Here is a 21,141-nt window from a genome sequence, read left to right on the forward strand (position 1 = left end):
GGAATGAGCCTTTTTTAATAATTATTAATACCACCCAAGATCATACATATATATATATGTATTAAATCACATACAATCAAATTAAAGATTACCTTTTGTAGCCTATCAAGTGTCCTCGAATCTTTTAGTATAAAATCAACGATCTTCCTATCCAAGTCCTGAAAGCTCACACCTTGATCTTCCAAACTAATCCTCAAACACACAAGGACGTGTGTGGACACATAGGATTCAAAATGTTGATTTATGACTCTCTAGATGTACTCAACACATGAGATTTAGAGAGGTTTGATAGAGAGAAGAGGAATTGAATAGTTTTCAGGTTTAAGAAAACTATTGCTTCTGTTTCATAGAGATAATCTTAGTCTATGAAAAACAATGACCTCCTTACAAGTATCGCTTCTTTTAGGTTTATAAAGATAATTAACCAATTTAATTAATCTTTATTTTATTAAAATAAAACTGATCAGTTATAACCTATTTAATTATTTAATTTAAACTATATTTAAAAAAAGAATAATTGAATATATATAATTAAATAAACAAATTATTTGAAATTCAAATCTCAGGGATATGAAATATCACAGTGACTGGCGTGAGCCACATTAAGGTTATACCTAATTTTCTCATTTGTTTATTTAATTAATATTTAAGACAATATGTTTATCCCAAAATAAATATCAGTTAATTCAAAATTAACTTTATCTTAAAATATCAGTTTTACATAATATAAATAAATATCTTATTCAAAATAAGATAATTATAAATCTCTCTTTATATATTAATCCAAACAAGATTAATATTTATTTTAACCTATAGTTTTTCAAAATAAAAACTATACAGTTAAATAATTAATCAATTACTCATAACTATCACATAATTATTTCATTGTCTTGAAAAATTAATTCATTTGCAATTAAGTCATTCTCTCTACAAATCTTTCTTTTGATATCCTTACCCTTGACAGTGTAGGACAGTGGTGATCTGGGGACCACAGATCTATAATACGAAGCTCCAATAAATCAGATTATTAATCAAACTCTTTCATCAAATAATCTTATTTATTAATTCTATGATCACTCCACTATAAATATGGAATTGCACTCTAAGTATTTATAGAATTATATTTACAGAGTTTTCTCTTATAGTCTATTGATATAATCAATAAATGTAGTTCTGTCCTTCATTTATTGGTTCGTTAATTAGAGCTGGTCAAGATTACCATTTTACCCTTCTAATTACCTCTTGATCCTTGATACCATTTATTCACTATCGAATAATTTATCTATAATCAAATTAAAGATTTGAGGTCAATAACTATTCAGTTCCAAAATTAACCCTTAATGGAACCAATATTCGATCTGTTAGGAAAGTATGGATTCCATTATTGTAATTCATGTTCCCAGCCATTCATTATATTGAATCTCCAAAACAAAAGTCATTAGCCTCATTATACTAAGAAACTTTAACGAGTGAATCAAAAGATCCAATAAACACAATCAGGAGTTCATGAATACTCAGGATTTAGACTGATCTACAAATGATCATCTATTATGATAAGAATCAATTCTTTATGTCAAACGACAAGTTTATAAAGACAATTAATTCTTATCGGACCTGTCATATATAATCTCCATTATATACAACACCTTTAATAAGATGTCTATCCACATCAGTAATCTGAATCTAGATCACTTGCATACCGTATGCTTAGTAAACTGCACTAGTAACCATTCATTAAAGATTCTTTACTTTAATATGTTACTAACTATTTTATTCATTATATATGATCTTAATTCTCTTGTACTAATATAAGATCATATTCTCATGAACGAATAAGGATTTTTCTTGATATCATCATATAATTAATTCAAACAATAATTATAATATTCAAAATAATAAAATTGTTCTTTTTATCTAATTCAATAAAATGTTTTAATATGTTTTTAGGACATTAATCCTAACAATTTGGGCCATGAACCCTGACCTCAACACCAGCTTTATCGTTGGCAAGGAGGAGGAGTATGTGGAGAAATGGCAAACTCGCATGGAGGCAGAGGAGGCCAAACTCGCAGTAGATGAGATGGCGAAGGCCTATGAACAAGCTGGATCGGGAGGTGCCGAAGCTTCCGATCCTTGAGGATTCAAACATGGGTTGTGACCCATGTTTTTTTTTTGTTTATAATCATCATTTTTGATGCCCTTGGGCAAAGACAATTTACAAGTCGAGTTTGAACCATTTTTATTATCTTGTGAATATTCTCATTTAATGGTAGTTTTTATGCTTTTAATTTTCCGGCTAGAAAACTTTTGCACACATTGTCCACCTTTTGCTTTTTCCCTTAGTATTATGCATCATATTTCTATGTCGAAATATTCTGAGCTTAGTACTATGGGTTTGCTTTCATACACGTTTTGTAACGCCCTGGATAGCCAAGACAGCTACACTGTGTACTTATAAAGGTGCAGGACTTGCTAATTAAGTCATTTAGTGAAAAACGTGTTACTGAAACCACTAATGAACTAGGGTTAAAAGGGTTTGGTCTCAAAAGATACATTTCATATAATTAAACTTTTTACACCAGGGATCCCAAAAGAAACAACGTTTAAAAAGTTAGTTTAAAAAATTTCCAGAGTACAAACGATCATTAGCCACTCTAAGGGCAAAACAGACATATATAGTTCTCCTGTTCCTGTCTCCCCTCAACCGTGGCAGCTGAGCAGCTGATCATGTACATTATGCTCTCAGAGCTCTCCAAATCAGGGATGATCAAGCTTGCCCTTGCCTTTACCTGCACCACGAAGCACCCGTGAGCTAAGGCCCAGCAAGAAAACATATCATTATATAACAAGCAATAATAACAATTGAATAACCCTTTAGGCATGATCATACACTTAACATACCACAATAATCACATAGCACGAAGATTCAACTAATCAACACTCAGCTATATAGCATGGCAATCCACCAATCAATAATAACAATCAAATCACATGATAATCAGGGTCGACACCTTAGGTCGCACCCTTTGTTTACCCCACTGACTTCAACCCGTTTAAACCGAGCTCAGTGCATAATAAGCTGTCCTCAGCTACCAGTGGCCGAGCCGTGCCCTGTGCGCTAATGTAAACTCCGGCGCTCTTAGGCCGCTCGTTTACTATTTACATGGCATAATACCATCCTCTAAAAAAGCATGCAAAGCAGGGAACCCTTAGTCCCATTATAAATCCACAACTGGGTGCAGTTTTCTTACCTTTAGTTTCCAAGTGTACTGGTTACGCGAGATGCCTTTTGAGCACGATCTATTTCCCGAGCCCCTAGCTTATACCTAGTGACAACCAAGATAAGGGATACCATTAATAATTGTAAAAGGGCTTCTAGATTAGGTTCTAATCTCTGGAACATCAAATTCCACCAATCACGGTAGTAGAATCGATCCCGAGCACCCTAGGTTAAATTCCCATGCTTAAAATCCTAAATTCCCTTAAGGGCCGCGGCTCAAGCCTCCTATGTCGTGGCATGGCACCCAAATAGAACCCATCCACGCTCAAAACCAGACACGGGCCGCGGCCCTACAAGCCCCATGCCGCGGCTCGCCCTCCTTTCTCAACACACTTCAACTTCAGAGGGTCGCGACTCACCAAGAACTATGCCGCGGCCCGAGCCCTTCGAACCCAGAAAAACCTCCATTTTTTACTCTCAAACCTCACTTAAAACCATTTCAATTCCACAACTCAATTATCACAAAACTTCTAACATGATTCCAGCAACATAATCCAGCGAAAACCCAGCCTGAAAACTCATCAAAATCTCACTTTAATCTCTGAAACCCAAAAACTTAAAAACAACAAAACCAGTTATAAAAACTCAGAATTCAAACACTAAATCATGAATTGGAGCTTACCTTCTTTGATGAACCAACTCTCTGAAAGATTTCTGAGCTAACTCCCAAGTTTCAGCTTCAATTCAATCCTTCAATATCAAAATCCATAAACACCTCAAAACCCAGCCATAAACACAGAATTAATCACCATGCACAAAGCTTATGACTTACCTTAATCTTGGTTGAACCCCTTAGCTAAACACTAGATTAATCCTCCAAAACTCCAACTCAATCCACTGAATTCCCAGCTGAATTCCTTAGGTTCTAGTGGTTTCCCCTTGAGAGAGAAAAGGAAGAGGAGGGAAGGTCGGTTCCTTTGTTTCCACCGAGTTCTAGGCTTTTACCTAGTCTATCCTTAGGTAATTAAGTTAATCCCGAGGCTCGGGGTGCTGGAAACGTCCCCGAGGATAAAATGGTAAAATTCCCCAACATTCCCACCTAAGCTTCCTAACCTCAAATATATCTCCAATTATTTATTTCCATAACCCGATAACCTAAATAACCATCCAATTCCTGAAATACCCCTTGACCTGCCCCAAGTCAAGTATTAAGCCCCGTTGTGACTTTCTCGCTAACTAGCTCCCTAGGATCGCCTCAAGTCGCATGCTGCAAACTTACCCACATAATAATGTGGTTCTCACAATTATAGCACATAATCACATTTACATTCATATAACCATACTAGCATGCTTATCATATAATCATGCATTAAGTTAATAAATTCACACATAAACCAATTATGCCCTCCCGACACACTAATCAAGACCCTTAAGCCATATTAGTGATTTTGGGTCGTTACACGTTTATTCACACAAGTACAAGTTCGAGCTTAAGTTCGAATTTCCATATAATTATCCATAGTTAATCCGATCAGTCAATTTATACCTCATTATTTTCAAGGTTGAATACTACTTATACCACGCGTTTTGAAAACACTTGTTGGCGTGTAGTCTCATTAGTCAGGTTTTTTCTTGCTTAGTAATAGTAACTTTTCTTACCCTCGAATATGGTCTCGAGGTTATGAGGTTGAAACTTTTTGCAAAAAATTCCACTACTGTTTCAGTTTTCGAATATTATTGGTTTAATCCAGACTCGTAATGAAATTAAACTTTTTCTTGGTTATCGATTCATGCACTTATATTCATATTTATTTTTGCTCTCTTTTTCTGAGCTTGTGGTATGATTGTATACCACTTATGCCCCCTCAAATTCCTATGATTGAGAGACTTAATTTATTGAACACTGAGAGCTTGTGAAAAATAACAAATAAAATGATGAAAATGAGTTTAACATTTTATTTATAAGAGGCCTCATTACAACCTTCGAGAGCAAACCCTTTGGGAAAATCTCAAGAAACAAAAGAGTGCTTTTGGGAAAATACAAGCTTGGTTATGACTAAATAAACATCATTCCATAATTTTCTGATAATAAGGTCATAGATGTTCAACGTTCCAAGCTTGTGGGATCCATTCGCCATTCAATCGAGCTAGTTTATAGACTCCATGTCGAATGATAGATTCAATTTGGTAAGGTCCGAGCACGCCTACAGAGGGGTCTCGTGTGGCCAAAAATATGCGCCTCAGCACCAAGTCTCCTAACCCAAAATGTCTATCTTGAACCCTTTTATTGAAGTATCTTGCAGGTTTTTGTTGGTATGCAACATTTTTAAGCTGGGCTTCATCTCATTTTTCCTCGATTAGATCTAGGGATTCCTCGAGCCGGGATTGGTTTAAGTCTTGGTCATATCTTTCACACCTTATAGTTGGAATTTCGACCTCAATTATCAGCATTGCCTCGCAGCCATACGCTAGGGAGGATGGTGTGTGTCTGGTTGAGGTCTGAGCGGTTGTCCTATAGGCCCATAGAACTTGTGGTAGTTCTTCGGGCCCTTTGCCTTTAGATTCTTCAAGCATTTTCTTCATAGAACTCTTGAGAGTCTTGTTTACGACCTCAACCTGAATATTTTCTTGGGGATGAGCCGTCGAAAAGCTTTTAATAATCCCATTTTTCTCGCTGAACTATGTAAACAGATTGTTATCGAATTGGGTTCCATTGTCTGAAACTATCTTCCTTGGCATCCCATATTTGCAAATGACATTTTTTACCACAAAGTCCAAAACCTTCTTCTAGATGATTGTGGCTAGAGGTTCAGTCTTGGTCCATTTTGTGAAGTAGTCAACGACGACTACTGCATATTTAACTCCACATTTTCCTATTGGTAGGGATCCAATGAGATCAATTCCCCACACCGTGAATTGCCAAGGGATCGTGGTGAGCTCGGTTGGTGGAGCTCGTGGTACCGAGGTGAACCACTGATACTTATCGCATCAATTTACGTATTCAAATGAGTTTGCCTTTATTGTTGGCCAAAAATATCCCTATCTTATTACTTTCTTCGAGAAGTTGTGCCCCCCAGCATGATCTCCATCAAATCCTTTATGGACTTCTTCTAGAATTTTCTTAGCTTCAGGAGGGGTTGCACATTGTAATAACAACATGGAATATCCTCGTTTGTACAGTCTCCCTTCCAAGATAGTGTACCTCGGTACTTTGTACATCAGTTTTCGGGCCTCGTTCTGGTCTATAGGCAAGCTCCCAATTTCAAGATAGTCGATTATAGGTGTCATCCATGTAGGCTGTGAATCTATCATGTCGACTTCGACCTTGTCGAGCTCGGTTATGCTAGGTTCCGACAAGAACTCTATTAATACCACGTTGAGCGTGTCAACCTTTCTGGTTGTGCTAGCCGAGCTAAGGCATCTGTGTTTGAGTTCCGTTCTCGTGGAACTTGCTCGATCACGTAGAACTCGAATTGCATGAATGCCTTTTTGAATTTTTCCAGGTATGCTACCATCTTAATCCCCTGAGCCTTGTACTCCCCTGACACTTTATTGACTACTAATTGAGAATCGGTATAACAGTGTATGGCCTTAGCTTTTATCTCGGAAGCTATTTGGAGTCCTGCTACCAATGCTAGCAATGCCTCATATTCAACTTCGTTATGTGTAGCCTCAAAGCCAAACCTTATGATCGAGTGAAACCTGCTTCCTGATGGGGTTATGAGGATTATGCTTGCCCTCGATCCGCTCTCGTTGAAAGATCTATCGACATAAAGTCTCCACAGCTCGTGGGCTGGGGTTATGATTGGTGATTCTTGTGTTGGGAATATATGGCTTTACTCTTTGTAAATCAACAATGAATAATGATAATAATGCAATATTCCAAACCCTAGATGTTGATCAAGATTCAAATTTAAAGTATGAGTGAAATTCTTGATAATCAAAGAAATATGTTCACGATATGAATGTTAATCTTGATTATAAGAAACTAAATGATTAAATGATGATAAGATGAACATAGATACATTTAATCATCTATTCCAACATTGACAAAATACAAGATTAGGGTTAGAGAGATACAACCTTTGTATTGAGCAACTTGAATCTTCAAACTTGGAGAACTTCTAAGGCTTATACACAATATGAATATTGCTGTCCAAAATCTCTATTCCAAGCCTTCCCAATTGCTTGAAGCTTCAACTAAGTATAATTAGATTTGGGGTTGAACAAGCCTTGAAACGCATGCAAGTTAAGCAAGCTTGATGAGTTTCTTGGAGAAAACTTTGATCTTAGAAAGCTAGAGAGATAATGACTTTTAGAGAGAGTTAGTAAGTGTGGTCAAGTCTTTTCAACTCTAATAACCCATATATATAGTGTAGGCATCATCATTGCTCTAACCAATAGGATTAGAACATTTGAAACACATCATTTGGAGCATTTTATGTAAACTGTACGTCCCTAAAATACCACCTAGGCAATGCATCGCCTACATGCAGGCGATGTATCGCCTGACAGGTGATACATTGCCTACTAGCAGGCGATTGGCTTTTGAAGCCCTTCATATTTAGGCGATGCTACGCCACTTAGGGGGCGACGTATTGCCACCTTCTCTGACTTTGGACCACTCCAATGGTCCTAAAATTGCTCCAAATGCTACCAAACTTTTTGAAAATGTTTGGATACCTCAATGTATCACTTTAGACCCATAAACGTCACTTTTAGATGCCTTCTACACAATCTCATGTTTTCACTTATCTTTAAGTGAAAATCGTTAAGTGTTTTACACCCCAACGTGTAAACATCTTAACCATTATATTTAACCAATCTCAACATCTTGTACATTTGACTATAAAGTCACCCAAGGCCTGAACTTTTATCGTCATTCTCGGGTGATATGTGATTTTGAATTGCCCGAGTTTGACCGACCATTTTAATAGTCTTCCGGATGCTTCAGGTTATGCTAGTATCTGTCTTAGCGGTTGATCGGTCAGCACATGAATAGGATTCGTTTAAAAGTAAGGTTAAAGCTTTCAAGATGCATGGACCAAGCATAATGCTAGTTTCTCCATCAGTGGATATCTTTATTCAGCTCCAAACAGTCTTTTGCTGACGTAGTAGACCGGTCTTTGTACCTTTTTATCCTCCCGAACGAGCGCTGCTCTGATTTCATGCTCAGTTGAAGCAAGGTACAAGTACAATATTTCCCCCATGACTGGTTTCGATAAGATTTATGGTTCAGTGAGATGTTTTTTGAGAGCCTAGAAGGTGAGCTCGCACTCGTCTGGCCACTCAAACTTCTTGCCTCCTCTCAAAAGATTAAAGAATGGTAGGCACTTGTAACACCCTACTACCCAGGGACCGTTACGCTGTGCATTTTAAATAGTGTTAAACTCACTAAAAAAGTCATATGGTCATAAGTGTGTACTAAATGTGATTAACGGTTTAGGGTTAAAAGAATTTGGTTAAAGATACAACGTTTCACTAAAACGTTTACTGTTTACATTGGGATCCCAAAATACATTTTAAAGGTTAATTACTATAAAATATTTACAACTAGCCAACCTAAACGGCAAAATAGGGTTTAATCCTAGTTCCTCTTTAAACCCTCGGTCGTGGTAGTCGAGCAGCCGCATGTGTACACATCGTTACCTAAGCTCTCCAACTCAAGGATGGTCCAGATTTCTTTTACCTTTACCTGCACCACATAGCACCCGTGAGCCGAGGCTCAACAAGAAAACTCAAACACATGCTCATAAGCAGACAATAACGTGCCACCAAATCATAATAAGCATGCCTAGCAGTAATAACCCTATTCATGCATGCAGGCAGGTACAAATAAATAATTGTGGAATCTTGCACTCTGAGTAGATGACTAATAAGTCTCTCTAGATAGATGACTAATAAGTCTCTCTAGATAGATGACTAATAAGCCTCTCTGAATAGATGACTAATAAGTCTCTCTGGGGTTTTACGCCCCAAGCCATGTGACATTTCAGTCACCTGAGCTTGTTTAGCCCTGGCTTCGAGTAACTAGCCTTTAGATTAGACAAGCGCTTTCATTTTCTTCAACCAATAGGTCGGTCAAGCATTTAATGCTCATATTGATTAGATTTAATCATTTCGGCCTGCGTTAAACACGTTAATGCCGCTCTTGACTCGTAAGCCAATATCATACGACCAGTGCTCAGTACTACTGCTGATCATGACTGATAAGTCAGAACTTTACAACCAATACTAAACACCATTGTTGCTCCCTGACTAATAAGTCAGTGCTTCCTCAATGAGGTAATGCAAATAGACATATATCATATGTCAAATATCCAGATATAAGGCATTCGACCTGCTTAACCAATAATCCTAATCATGCACAATTACAGAGACTCAAGCTCTAATCAATTCAATATTTAACATTTATGTCATGCCATAACCACATGTATCATATGCATCCCATGCATCATATACTCTGTGCAGTATTCTTACCTTAGACTTGAGCGTAAAATAAATGAAGAATGACCCCTTGAGAACGATCATGTCATTAGGCCCTTAGCGGTCACCTAATCATAACCAAATATGAAATCCCATCAATAAAAATGAGTAATAAAAGGTTCATGAGCTAAAACCTAGCTCCCAGGACCTCAAATCCTACTAAAATAGTTAGTAGATTCAATCCCTAGCCTTGAGAATTGGAAACCCGCGCCTAAAATTAGATAAAATCCATCCTGTCACAAAGGAGACAAGCGGGTCGCGACCTGCCCCCAAGGGCCGCAGCGCGCCCCCAAGGCAGAGAGGTCCTCTGTCTGAGTGTCAGGGGCGGGCTACGACTTGAACTTATGGGTCGCAACGCGCCTGCCTAACAGAGCCCATGGGCGGCTCTGAAACACATTCAAGTCGCGACTTGCATGAACTCAGTCGTGACTTGACCCCGCGAACCCACCTCCCCTGCATTTTTCTCATTCTAAACCTCAACCAAAACTCATCAAACCAATGCCAATATCCCAAGTAAACATTACCACAACATCATCACTACTTTAACAACAAAACCCAGGCTTTATACCTCTTAAAACCACACCAAACATCTAATTCTAAGATCAAAACCTCAAACTTATAAACTACTTCAAAACAGGGTAACAACTTAGAAATTAAACTGAAAACCTTACCTCAATCCCTGAATTTACACCTTCAATTGTTGAACACGATCTTAAACCCTCAATCCTCAAACCCTTAAGCCTCAAATCTCTTGCTTGCTTCAAAAATCCTAACCAAGAGAGAGAAGAGGAAATAATCGAGATAGAGAAAGGGAACCCTTTTTTTTGCCCAGCTTAATCTATAGCCTTCCTTGGCTGAGTTTATCTAATGGTCAAAATGACCAAAATGCCCTTAAGGTCATTTAATTCCTCAAAGCCCCCCAAGGACATAATTGTCATTTCCCACCTATCTCGTTAATCAGAATTAACATCCTCCAATTCCCGTTACTCCCAATTTCCTCAAATAATTAATAAATCATATCCCATTACCCGCTCATTCTTGGTAATGTACTAAGCATCAAATTACCCCTAGGCTTACCCCGAGCCCAGTAATTAATCCTGTTATGACCAAACCGAAACTTGCATCCTATGATTGTCTCATGCTGAATAGCTCAAACATATCTACAAAATAATGTAGTCTCACCCATATATCACATACATGCACATAAATATACAATTATGCTCTTAATGGCCAAAATTACGAAAATGCACTTCCAATAAGAAGTGGACCCACATGCATGTAAATATCATTATATAATAATATAATTCACATAATCATGCATATAATCACATAATCCTATATTAAATCAATTATGGCCCTCCCGGCCCCCTAATCAAGGCCCTAAGCCTTATTAGGAAATTTGGGACGTTACAGCACTTGTCCATAGATTTTGAAACGAACCTACTTAACGCCGCCATTTGTCTAGTTAGGCTTTGAAAATCTTTATGCTTTCAAGGTGAAGTCATATCAATTAAGGCTTTTATCTTATCTGGGTTTGCCTCGATGACTCGAGCGTTTACTATAAATTTGAAAAACTCCTCAAAGATACTCCGAATGAGCATTTTGCGGGTTAAGTCTCATGTTGTACTTCTGAAGTAGGAAAGCACTCTACGAGGTCATCAACATGGTTATTATTGTGTTTGGACTTGACCAGCATGTCATCCATATACACTTCCATGTTATTTCCTATCTGTTCAGGAAACATCCTATTCACTAGTCTCTAGTATGTGGCCCCAACATTTTTTAGCCCAAACGGCATCATGTTGTAACATTATAGCCTTTTATCTATCATGAAGCTCGCATGCTCTTGGTCAGGAGCATGCATGGCTATCTGGTTATATCTAGAATATGCATCCATGAATGATATGATGTCGTGCTCCGAGGTTGTGTCCACAAGCTGATCGATTCGAGGCAACAGAAAACAGTCTTTGGGTATGCCTTGTTAAGGTCCAAAAAATCGATGCAAGTTCGCCACTTTCCGTTTGGTTTTGGGAAAAATACTGGGTTGGCTACCCACTCTGGGTAGAAAGCATCTTGGATAAACTGGTTTGCTTTTAATATGTCGACCTCCTCTTTCAAGGCTTTCTTTCTCTCGTCATCAAGAAGTCTTATCTTTTGCTGTTTTGGAGGGAAGTTTTTATCAATATTCAGTGTGTGGCTTATAACGTTGGGATTGATCCCAACGATATCCGAGTGTGACCATGCAAATACATCCTGATTTTCCCTCAGGAAGCGAATTAATTGCTATTTCGCTTCCTTTTCGAGGTTCTTCCCAATCTTTACCACCTTGGTGGTGTCCTTACCATCAAGTTGAATGTCTTCGAGCTCTTCAATGGGGTCGAGATCGATCTTGTTTTCTTCTATTCTGGGGTTGATTTCTTCGTCAACCTGTTATATTATCTTTTTAATTTCCTCTATGATTACTAGTGCATGTGCACTGGTTTGACCTTTTTTTCTCATAGGAATAATGTAGCATTCTCGAGTTTCTAATTAATCCCATTTCAACATCCCGATACCACTGGGCATTGGGAACTTTACAGCCAAATGCCTAACAGATGTGACTGCCCCCAACCCAATCAGGGCTAGTCTCCTGAGCAGGAGATTTTTGGCTGATGGGGTATCCACTACTATAAATTCCAACATCTTAGTTATCAAGAGTGGATAGTCTCCTAAGGTGACTGGGAGCTCGATGGATCTTGTACTGGCGATTCCCTCCCCTGAGAATCCATACAAGGTCGTTGCACAGGCTCTTAAATCTCGAACAGACAACCTCATTCTCTCCAGCGTTGCCTTATAAGGGATATTGACTGAGCTTCCACTATCAATGAGGACTTGGCAGACCCAGACCCTCCTATTTGCGATTTGGAACGTTTTGACCAAGGGGTCATTGTGAGGAAATTGGACGTGGGAAGCGTCCTCTTCGGTAAAAGTGATTGGTTGGGTTTCGACCCTCTGTTTTTTTGGAGCTCGCGGTTCAGGCACGTAGGGAGATCCGTCTCCCGTCTTTAGCTCTTGGATGTACCTCTTATGATAATTCCAGCTCGCCCCTGCAATGTAAGGTCCCCAAATGATGGTTATTACATCTTCTCCATTAATTAAGTGAGGTCGATTATCCTCCCTTGCAGGCAGTGCCGTGACTTGTTGGGCAGGCTGATCCAGAACTTCCCTTTGATTAGGCAGAGCCTGGGTTTGATTCCGGTTTCGGACATACTGTCCGAGGTAGCCTCTCAATATCAACCCCTCGATCTCATCTTTCAGCTGTCTGCATTCCTCAGTTGTATGACCTATGTCTATGTGGAATCTGCAGAACTTATTCGAATCCCTCTTGCTATGTTGATGTCACATTCTTTCAAGTCTTCTAAATGGGACATGATTTCCATTTGCAAAAAATATGTTCTCAAGGGTGTCTATGAGCTCGGTATACACGGTGTATATGGAGAAATTCTTATCTCCCTTTTCTTTTTACCCCCGTCTGCCTCAAGGTTACTTCCCTCGTTCTTATTTCTTTTAGAAGAATTGTCTCCTAAGGGTTGAATCGCAGATGTCGTAGCCAAATTCGTAGCTGAGTTAATGTTGGCCATTGTTGTTATTGAGGGGGGAGGATTCAGCTTAAGTGTTGACCTTGCCTCTTCTACATTGACGAACCTCTGAGCTCGAGTGTTGAACTCGTTTATCGTTCTCACGGGCTTCCTTTGCATATTGTCCCAGAGGGTACTTCCTGGTAATACACCAACTCCTACTGTCATGAGGTGACCGTTGTCATCAATGTTGCGAGCTTTGGGCTACTTTTATGTTAAACCTCACCAAGTAACTTTTTAGCGACTCTTCTGGCTGTTGTCTTATGTTTGTTAAGGAGGAAGCCTCGAGCTTGATGTTTTTCGTAGCTTGAAATCACTTCTTGAATTCCTTGGAAAGATATTCCCAGGATGAGATCGAATGTCTATGAAATTTATCAAACCAATTCTTTGTTGGTCCAGTGAGTGTGGTTGGGACGAGCATACATCTGAGCTCGTATCCGACATTGCTAGCCCTCATTACTGTGTTGAAGGTGCTCAGGTGGCTATCTAGGTCGGTAGTCCCGTCGTAAGGCGCCACTTGGGTATCTTGAACCCATTAGGGAAAGGCGTGCTCGAGATATGTGGAGCAAAGGGTTCGAGCTCCTCATCTGAGTCATAAGCCTCATTATTCTTTTTCCCTTCTCGAAGAAGCCTGAATGCTTCCTCGAGTTGGTTAATTCTTTCTTGGACTGATCTTATCGGGGGGTGAGCCTGTACCATCGGGAGCTAGTTATTTTTCCTTGGAACTCCAACTCCTTGTTGCTACATAGGGTTATAATAATTCTCGTATGTCGGTTGTATGGGTTCCCTTTGAGCATTTAAGTGTGCCCTCAAGTCCGATTTTTATTGATTGAATTGCCCCCAGCTTTGGTTCAGGTGGTCTCGAAGATCAGGATGCTCATTCAGATAGTTCTCATAATACCCAAGCTCGGTGTTATAGACACTCACCGACCTACTATATTCCTGACTTTCTTCTAGGAAGCTAACAGTCCTTTGTGGATACCATTAAGGGGCATCTCTTTCGAGGTGGATTATTCACGTGCACCCTAACCTCGGTATCACGTGACCTTGATACATGACTTCTTGATGGCTGGGGTGGCCTAGCCTTTCCGTGTCCTTGGTTTGCCTCAGGTGGGACCTCATGAGCATCCCTTTGTTTGGGATGAGCACGATGGCCTCCGCTCCTACTTCCACTCCTAGCACTTTGGGCAAGCCCTTGTGGTGCATGTCCCCCAGCTCGTTCTCCACTAGGAGCTTGCTGGGGTACGTCTCGAGCTGGAGATGGATGTCTAATAGGTGATGGAGGATGCCTGATTAGAGATGGATGATGGCTTACTGGAGAGGGATGCGATCTCTCATTGTTCACGCTCGGCCTTGGTGGTTTTGGGTTATGATTTTGAGCTAATTAAGGGGCAGCTCGGTTGTTCCCAATGAGGACCAAAACTTCTCTTGGCTTGTTGGTTCGGGTGGGATTTCGAGATGGCAACCCAGACTGGTTAATTCCAGCACTTGCTCCAATTTTTGGTATTTGATTTTGTTGGGTTGCCTTCTGCTCAGCTGCCTTTGCCGCAGTGCTACATCGAGGACGTCCCCTAGCTCGACGTGGGGGTGCCTGCACTTCTACGACCCTCCTCATCATCTCTTCATTTTCCCGCATTGGCTCAGCCAAACTTTCTCGTAGTCTTCGATTCTCCAACTTCACCATTGGCAGGTATCTCTCTGGATTATAGTAATCTTCGTTAGGTGGCGTAGACCCCTGGTCGTGTTCTCGTGGAGTTGATGACGCACTCCCTTCGATAGGACTTTCCTCATTCATTAGCTGTTTTCCAGGCCGTTGGGAAGGTGCCTCCATTTGGGGAGTGTTTTCTTTGGGTATTCTGGGCAATGGTGGACCATTCCCAGTCCCAGGAACGTTTCCAGCGGGTGCAGACTGTAACGCCCTGCTAATTAGGGTCCATTACCAGGTGTGTTTTGAAACCAGTGCTAGACTTGCTAACAAGTCATTTGGACTAAACATGTGATTAAGTCGCTAAGGTTTGGGTATTAAAAACTTTTGATCATCTCATAAACATTTCCATTAAGTTAAAAACAAGTTCCTTACATGGGATCCCAAAAACATCAGTTTAAAAACTAATTACAATACTCAGATTATACATTAAGCCGACCTAGGCGGCAAAAGCTGGGTTTAACCCTAGTTCCTCTGAGCATCTCGGTCGTGGTGGTCGAGCGGACTGCATATGTACATACCACTGCTAATGCCCTCCGACTCATGGCTGGTTGAGCTTCTCCTTACCTTTACCTGCACCACAAAGCACCTGTGAGCTAGAAGACTCAGCAAGAAAACATAATCAACATTTCACTAAATAACACAACCATTAAACAGTAATAACTGAAGCCAGTACATTCGTCAAATCCAATTGGAGACTATAGAGTCTCACAAGTGCATGTTGCACTTCTTTTCAAGTTGTTGGCATCCGAGCCAGTCAAGTGCATGTCGCACTCCCAAGGTGGCCCAGCCATGGTAGCCTGCACTCCACGTGCATTATGCCAATCTTAGCTTATAAACTAAGTTCCTTAAGCCCTTGACTTATAAGTCAAGCCACCACGTGCCTCCAACTTATAAGTTGAAGCCTTGGGACTCTCAACTAATAAGGATCTCCTAGAGCCCATCATATTCTCAACTAATAAGTTGATCCCCACTTAACATCCTCACAATACCCTAGTTTATAAACTAAGCTTCATAGTCATAACAGGCAGTCACATACTTCATATAGCATACTTACCAAATAATCACACAATGCATTATAATACATTCACTCAGCAGTCATAAGCATAATAATAATTATGCACGTTACAGCGTACCTAATCGGACATTCGCAACATAATTATAGTCATGTTCATCACCTTAACTAAGTTCAAATCATGCATTCACATAACAGGCGCAATTTTCTTACCTTTGGTCCGGATGCGAGTTACTAGCGACGACCCTCTGAGTACGATCCTCGATTCAAGCCCTTAGCGAAAACCTAGTCACAACCGCGATAAGGAAGTTCCCATCAATAATAAGTAAATAACAACTTCCAGACAAACTCTTAGCCTCCGGGACATCAAATTCCACTTAACAAGGAAGTAGAATCAATCCCGAGCCCAAATGGTTAAGTTCCCAATCTAAAAATCCCATTTAAGACCAAATTCCCTTTATGGGTCGCGGCCCCTCACACCCGAGTCGCGGTCCGCCTCTAAATTTAGAGGCTCGGCCTCCCTGGAATCCAACGCGCACCGCGGCGCGCCCCTGAGGCGCCGTGACCCGCCCCTGCCTCCGAACCCTGCTGGCTCAAAAATCCCTTCACAAGCCGCGGCTCACCATAAAAAAGCTGCAGCTCATCACCACGAACCCATAAATTTCTGGGTTTTTCTTCAACCGAACCCAACTAAAACCCATCTGATTCCACCCTAACATTCCAATTCAGTTCCCATAATTAACACAACCCTTTCAAAAACAAAACCCAGCCATATATCATAATAAAACTTATCAAAATCCACAAACTTAACCTTCCAACTATCTAACATGCATCAACACCATAGTTCTAAATTATTCAGCATAAATAACCAAACAATTACAGTTCAAAACTCTTACCCCTGTTGGAATGAATCACTTGAACCTAGCTTCTGTTTTTCCCCAAGCCTAACACCTTGATTTCCCAAGCTTTACTCTTCAATTCCCCAAAAATTATTCAAGCACCCATGGAGCATAAAGAGAACGTGAGAGAAAGAGAAAGAGTTGCTGAATTTCTTTCCTTTTTAGTTTCCTGTAATTTCTCAAACATTCCCAGCTCACCTTACATTACACTTAAAGAGAAAATGACCATCTTACCCCTTGCCCTTAGCTTATACCTCAAATTTCCACAAGGGCAATTCACATCCTATAATTCCCGCTACTTCCAATATTCTCACACGGTTACCAATAAATTCCCATTACCCACTAATTCCCGGTAATGTACTAAATTACTAGAATACCCCTAAGCTCACCCCGAACCGGGTATTAAGACCTCGTTGTGACTTTCCCACTAACTTGCTCACCGGGATCGCCTCTCGCCGAGTAACCCAAATATATCCACATAATAATGTGATCTCAATCACACAAACACATATTTAATATTTTTAATATACAAGCATGATTATATTATAATATAATTCACATAATAACTCAATTATTGCCTCCCGGCCCCCTAATCCAGGCACTAAGCCATATTAGGAAATTTGGGATATTACACAGGCATTGCTTGTTCAATCGGAAGGCTTGGGAATAATAGAGTTGATTAATGCTCTCAATGAAAGCACCAAACGTTTAACGACGTTTTTCGTCAACTAAAAATAAGAGCAATTAAGCAAATATATGATTCAGTAAGAAAATAAGAACAAAGATTTTAACGTGATTCAGCAGTTAAAATCTACCTACATCCACGAGTCACTTTTATTGAACTTTTCGTGAAAGCTTCAAGGAAGAGTAACTTCACAGAGTGTTTCTCAGTACAAAATAGTGTCTCCTCACAAATGACTATTTCCATACTATTTATAGGCATGGCTACAAGAAATCTCCCTTAATCTTAGGGATATTATAAGATATATATCATGTCTAAATTGAGATAACAGATCTCGTAGTGTAAACACAATCGATCACATTTATTACGAATAAATATCCCTAAACAATAGGGTTGATTATACGGTTTGGACTAAATCCCTTGATCATAAGGATTTCTCAATAGCATCCCCGTGCATTAACTTAACGCGTCTTCGAGCTTGAATACTGCTCCAACGCGCTTTCGAGATCACACATAGCTTTGAGCTCATTGTTCCAGTTGTCGATACCTCCCTATTTGATTGGTCTTTCGGACTCATCTTTTGGGGAAGTCCCTTGCTGCCTTCGAGTCTGCTACTCATGCTCGAGCGCTGATGACATAGCTTTGGAACTCTGTGACAAATTGTACAAGTATGATGTTAACACATGTTAATCCCGAGCTTACATTTTATTAGCCTACATTTCTAGTGGAGACCCCCATGAGTTACTTGGGAGTTCCCTTGAGACCGACCAAGTGGAGAGCAAGTGATTGTGATATTCTGATTGATAAAATGAGAGCTAGGCTGAAAGGGTGGTCTAATCGCCATTTATCTTATGTTGGCCGTGTGCATTTAATCAACTCATTTTTGTTGGGGATTCGTTCCTATTGGATGAACATCTTTATTTTACCTCAAAAAGTTGTGAAAGCTATTGATAGGTTGTGTTTGAGGTTCCTTTGGGGTGAGAGGGAAAATAGAAGTAAAATGTATAGGATATCCTGGGAGCATGTCAGTAGGCCTAAATGTTTTGGGGGGCTGGGTTTCAAGGACAGTTCATCTTGGAACAAAGTAGTGATGGCTAAATATTTTTGGGCAATCTCTTCCAAGCAGGACTTGTTATGGGTTAAATGGGTTAATGGTGTTTATCTAAAGGGCGAGTCAATTTGGGAGTATTGATTAAAGCACGATACAAGCTGGTATTGGAGGAGACTCATTAAACTGAGACATCTCTGGTCTGGTGCAGCAATGAATGCTGCAGTCAGGAATGGTAAAATCCATCTGGGCTCCTTGTATGCGACTGTGTTTCCTGGTGTGCGGGTTCATTATATAAAGGCTCTCTGGTGTAGGCTTTCAGCTCCTAAACACCAGTTTATTTTCTGGCTTGCAGTAAACCAGAAGTTGAATACCAGGGATTGGTTGCTGTCTTGCCATATCCCTCTTCTATCAGCTTGCTGTCCAGTTTGTGGTCAAGAGGAAGAGTCTCATACTCACTTATTTTTTGATTGTGTTTTCTCCAGAAATGTTCTCCTTGCTGTCCAGGGTTGGCTTAGAGGATTCTCCTGGCCGGTTCAGTTTAGTAATTGGATCAAGTGGCTGGCTTTACCTCGGGATGGCTGGTTTTCGGTGGTTCTGTATGCTACTTGTGCAGCTGCTGTGTATTACATATGGCAGAATAGGAACCATTGCTGGCATGATAACTTTTGCTTACCAATGTATAGGATTGACCATATGATTAGATTTTCTATCAAAGCTAGAATTCTGAATTTAGTAGGCAGTAAGTGTTCTTATGGTGAAAAGCAAATGCTTAAGTTTGTAATGAATTTGTGAGTGTTGTTCTGGTTTTGGCTGAGGTAGGTTGGTCCGGCCTCTGGTTTGTTTTGTAACTGCTTGTTGGTCAATATATATCTTCTTTTGATCAAAAAAAAAAATTATTTATTAATTTCATCATATGATTTCGAAAAGTTTTATTTAATGATATTTCAAGAGAGAAGGAAACATCTACGTATTTATGTATATTAGTTTTTTTATTCAATAATGATATATGCACCAAAATTATGCACCAAAACATTACATCAATTGATGTAACACTGTTTTTTAAAAGAATTGGTCCCGTCTAAAATAAACGTGATTGATCAAAAAAAATTATCACGTCAATTGGTATAATATTTTTATGCACATATCATTACTCTTTTTTATTACTTGCCCAAGACATAAGACATGTAAACCCGTAAATTATTACAAGCAACACAAAAGTGACAAAACCATAATTTATTAGGTGTTTTATTTTTCTATCGTAATTTATTACATACAAATCTACAAAAGTAAAGCATGAGAATACAAATAAATATAAGTCAATGAAGCCATTCTCTCTCTTATTTTCTTATAATTAACTTTAAAGTATTTGATAAATTAAAGAAGGTGATGTACCCGCTTATGGTGCTAAATAGAAAAGAAAGAAAGAAATTGTATAAACAAACAAAATAGTTGATGGATACACCATTATCCACGCTCCGACATATTTAATATTTATATATATAGAGTTCTTTCTAGGGATTTACTTTAAGTCCTACCGGTAGGGCTCTCAGTATTTACAATCTGTGAACAGTTTTTGCCGCAATTTTTTTTTATGACCGTGTATATTGTAGCTATTTAGAGCATCCTGCAAATTTTCAGAAAATTCTGAATAGTTTACAATACCGAAAACTAGGTTCAAACATGTTGTTGCACGCGTGACTAATTTTTTTATGCGCATGGAAAACAACATGTTTAAACCTAGTTTACAGTACTGTAAACTATTCGAAATTTTCTGAAAATTTGCAGGATGCTCTAAATAGCTACAATATACACGGTCATAAAAAAAAGTCGTGCCGAAAACTGTTCACGGGTCGAGAAATACTGAAAGCTCTACCGGTAGGACTTAAAGTGAAGCCCCTATAAAAAAAATTATCTTATATATATATAAATAAATATAATAAAAATAGCATCGACCAAATCATGTAGCATGAACCCATATATCAAATATTTATCATTTATATAATTTTATTGGATGTGGACAACGATATCGGTATATGATATCTCTTCAATATAAAAAGTGTGTAGATAATAATTTTTTTTGTTTTAAAGTTTTTTAATTTTTTCCGTTATTATATTAGACAAAATATTTTTATATTTAACGGTAGATTATAAACATGACTAAAACTTAAATAAAATTAAATAATTAAACAAATTAAAATATAATATTTAAAATATTTTACAATAATAATTATTTAAAAATAATAAAACCATACATTTTTTAACTTAAATAAAATTTAATTAAACTTAAACTTAATATTATATTAAACATATAATATATAATCTTTTGTTGTCACTGCCAAATTAAAAAACTAGAACAAACATAAACTTAAACAAAAATAAATTAATTAAAATAAGATATTTTAAAGATATTTTATAATAATTTAAATAATTAAATAATATTTATTTAAAAATAATAAATGCATACAT

The 21,141-nt window shown here is 38.7% G+C and overlaps 1 protein-coding gene across 1 annotated transcript; it reads left to right on the forward strand.

Moving 5' to 3' along the window:
• The first annotated feature begins 18,885 nt into the window (after window positions 1-18,885).
• LOC133795387 (uncharacterized) lies at window positions 18,886-19,467 on the forward strand. The gene has a single exon (XM_062232836.1). It carries the CDS (start codon window positions 18,886-18,888, stop codon window positions 19,465-19,467), a length of 582 nt encoding a protein of 193 aa, XP_062088820.1.
• The last annotated feature ends 1,674 nt before the right edge of the window (window positions 19,468-21,141 follow it).

This window comes from Humulus lupulus, chromosome 8 (genome assembly GCF_963169125.1).
Source record: "Humulus lupulus chromosome 8, drHumLupu1.1, whole genome shotgun sequence".
In the NCBI taxonomy this organism is placed as follows: Eukaryota; Viridiplantae; Streptophyta; class Magnoliopsida; order Rosales; family Cannabaceae; genus Humulus; species Humulus lupulus.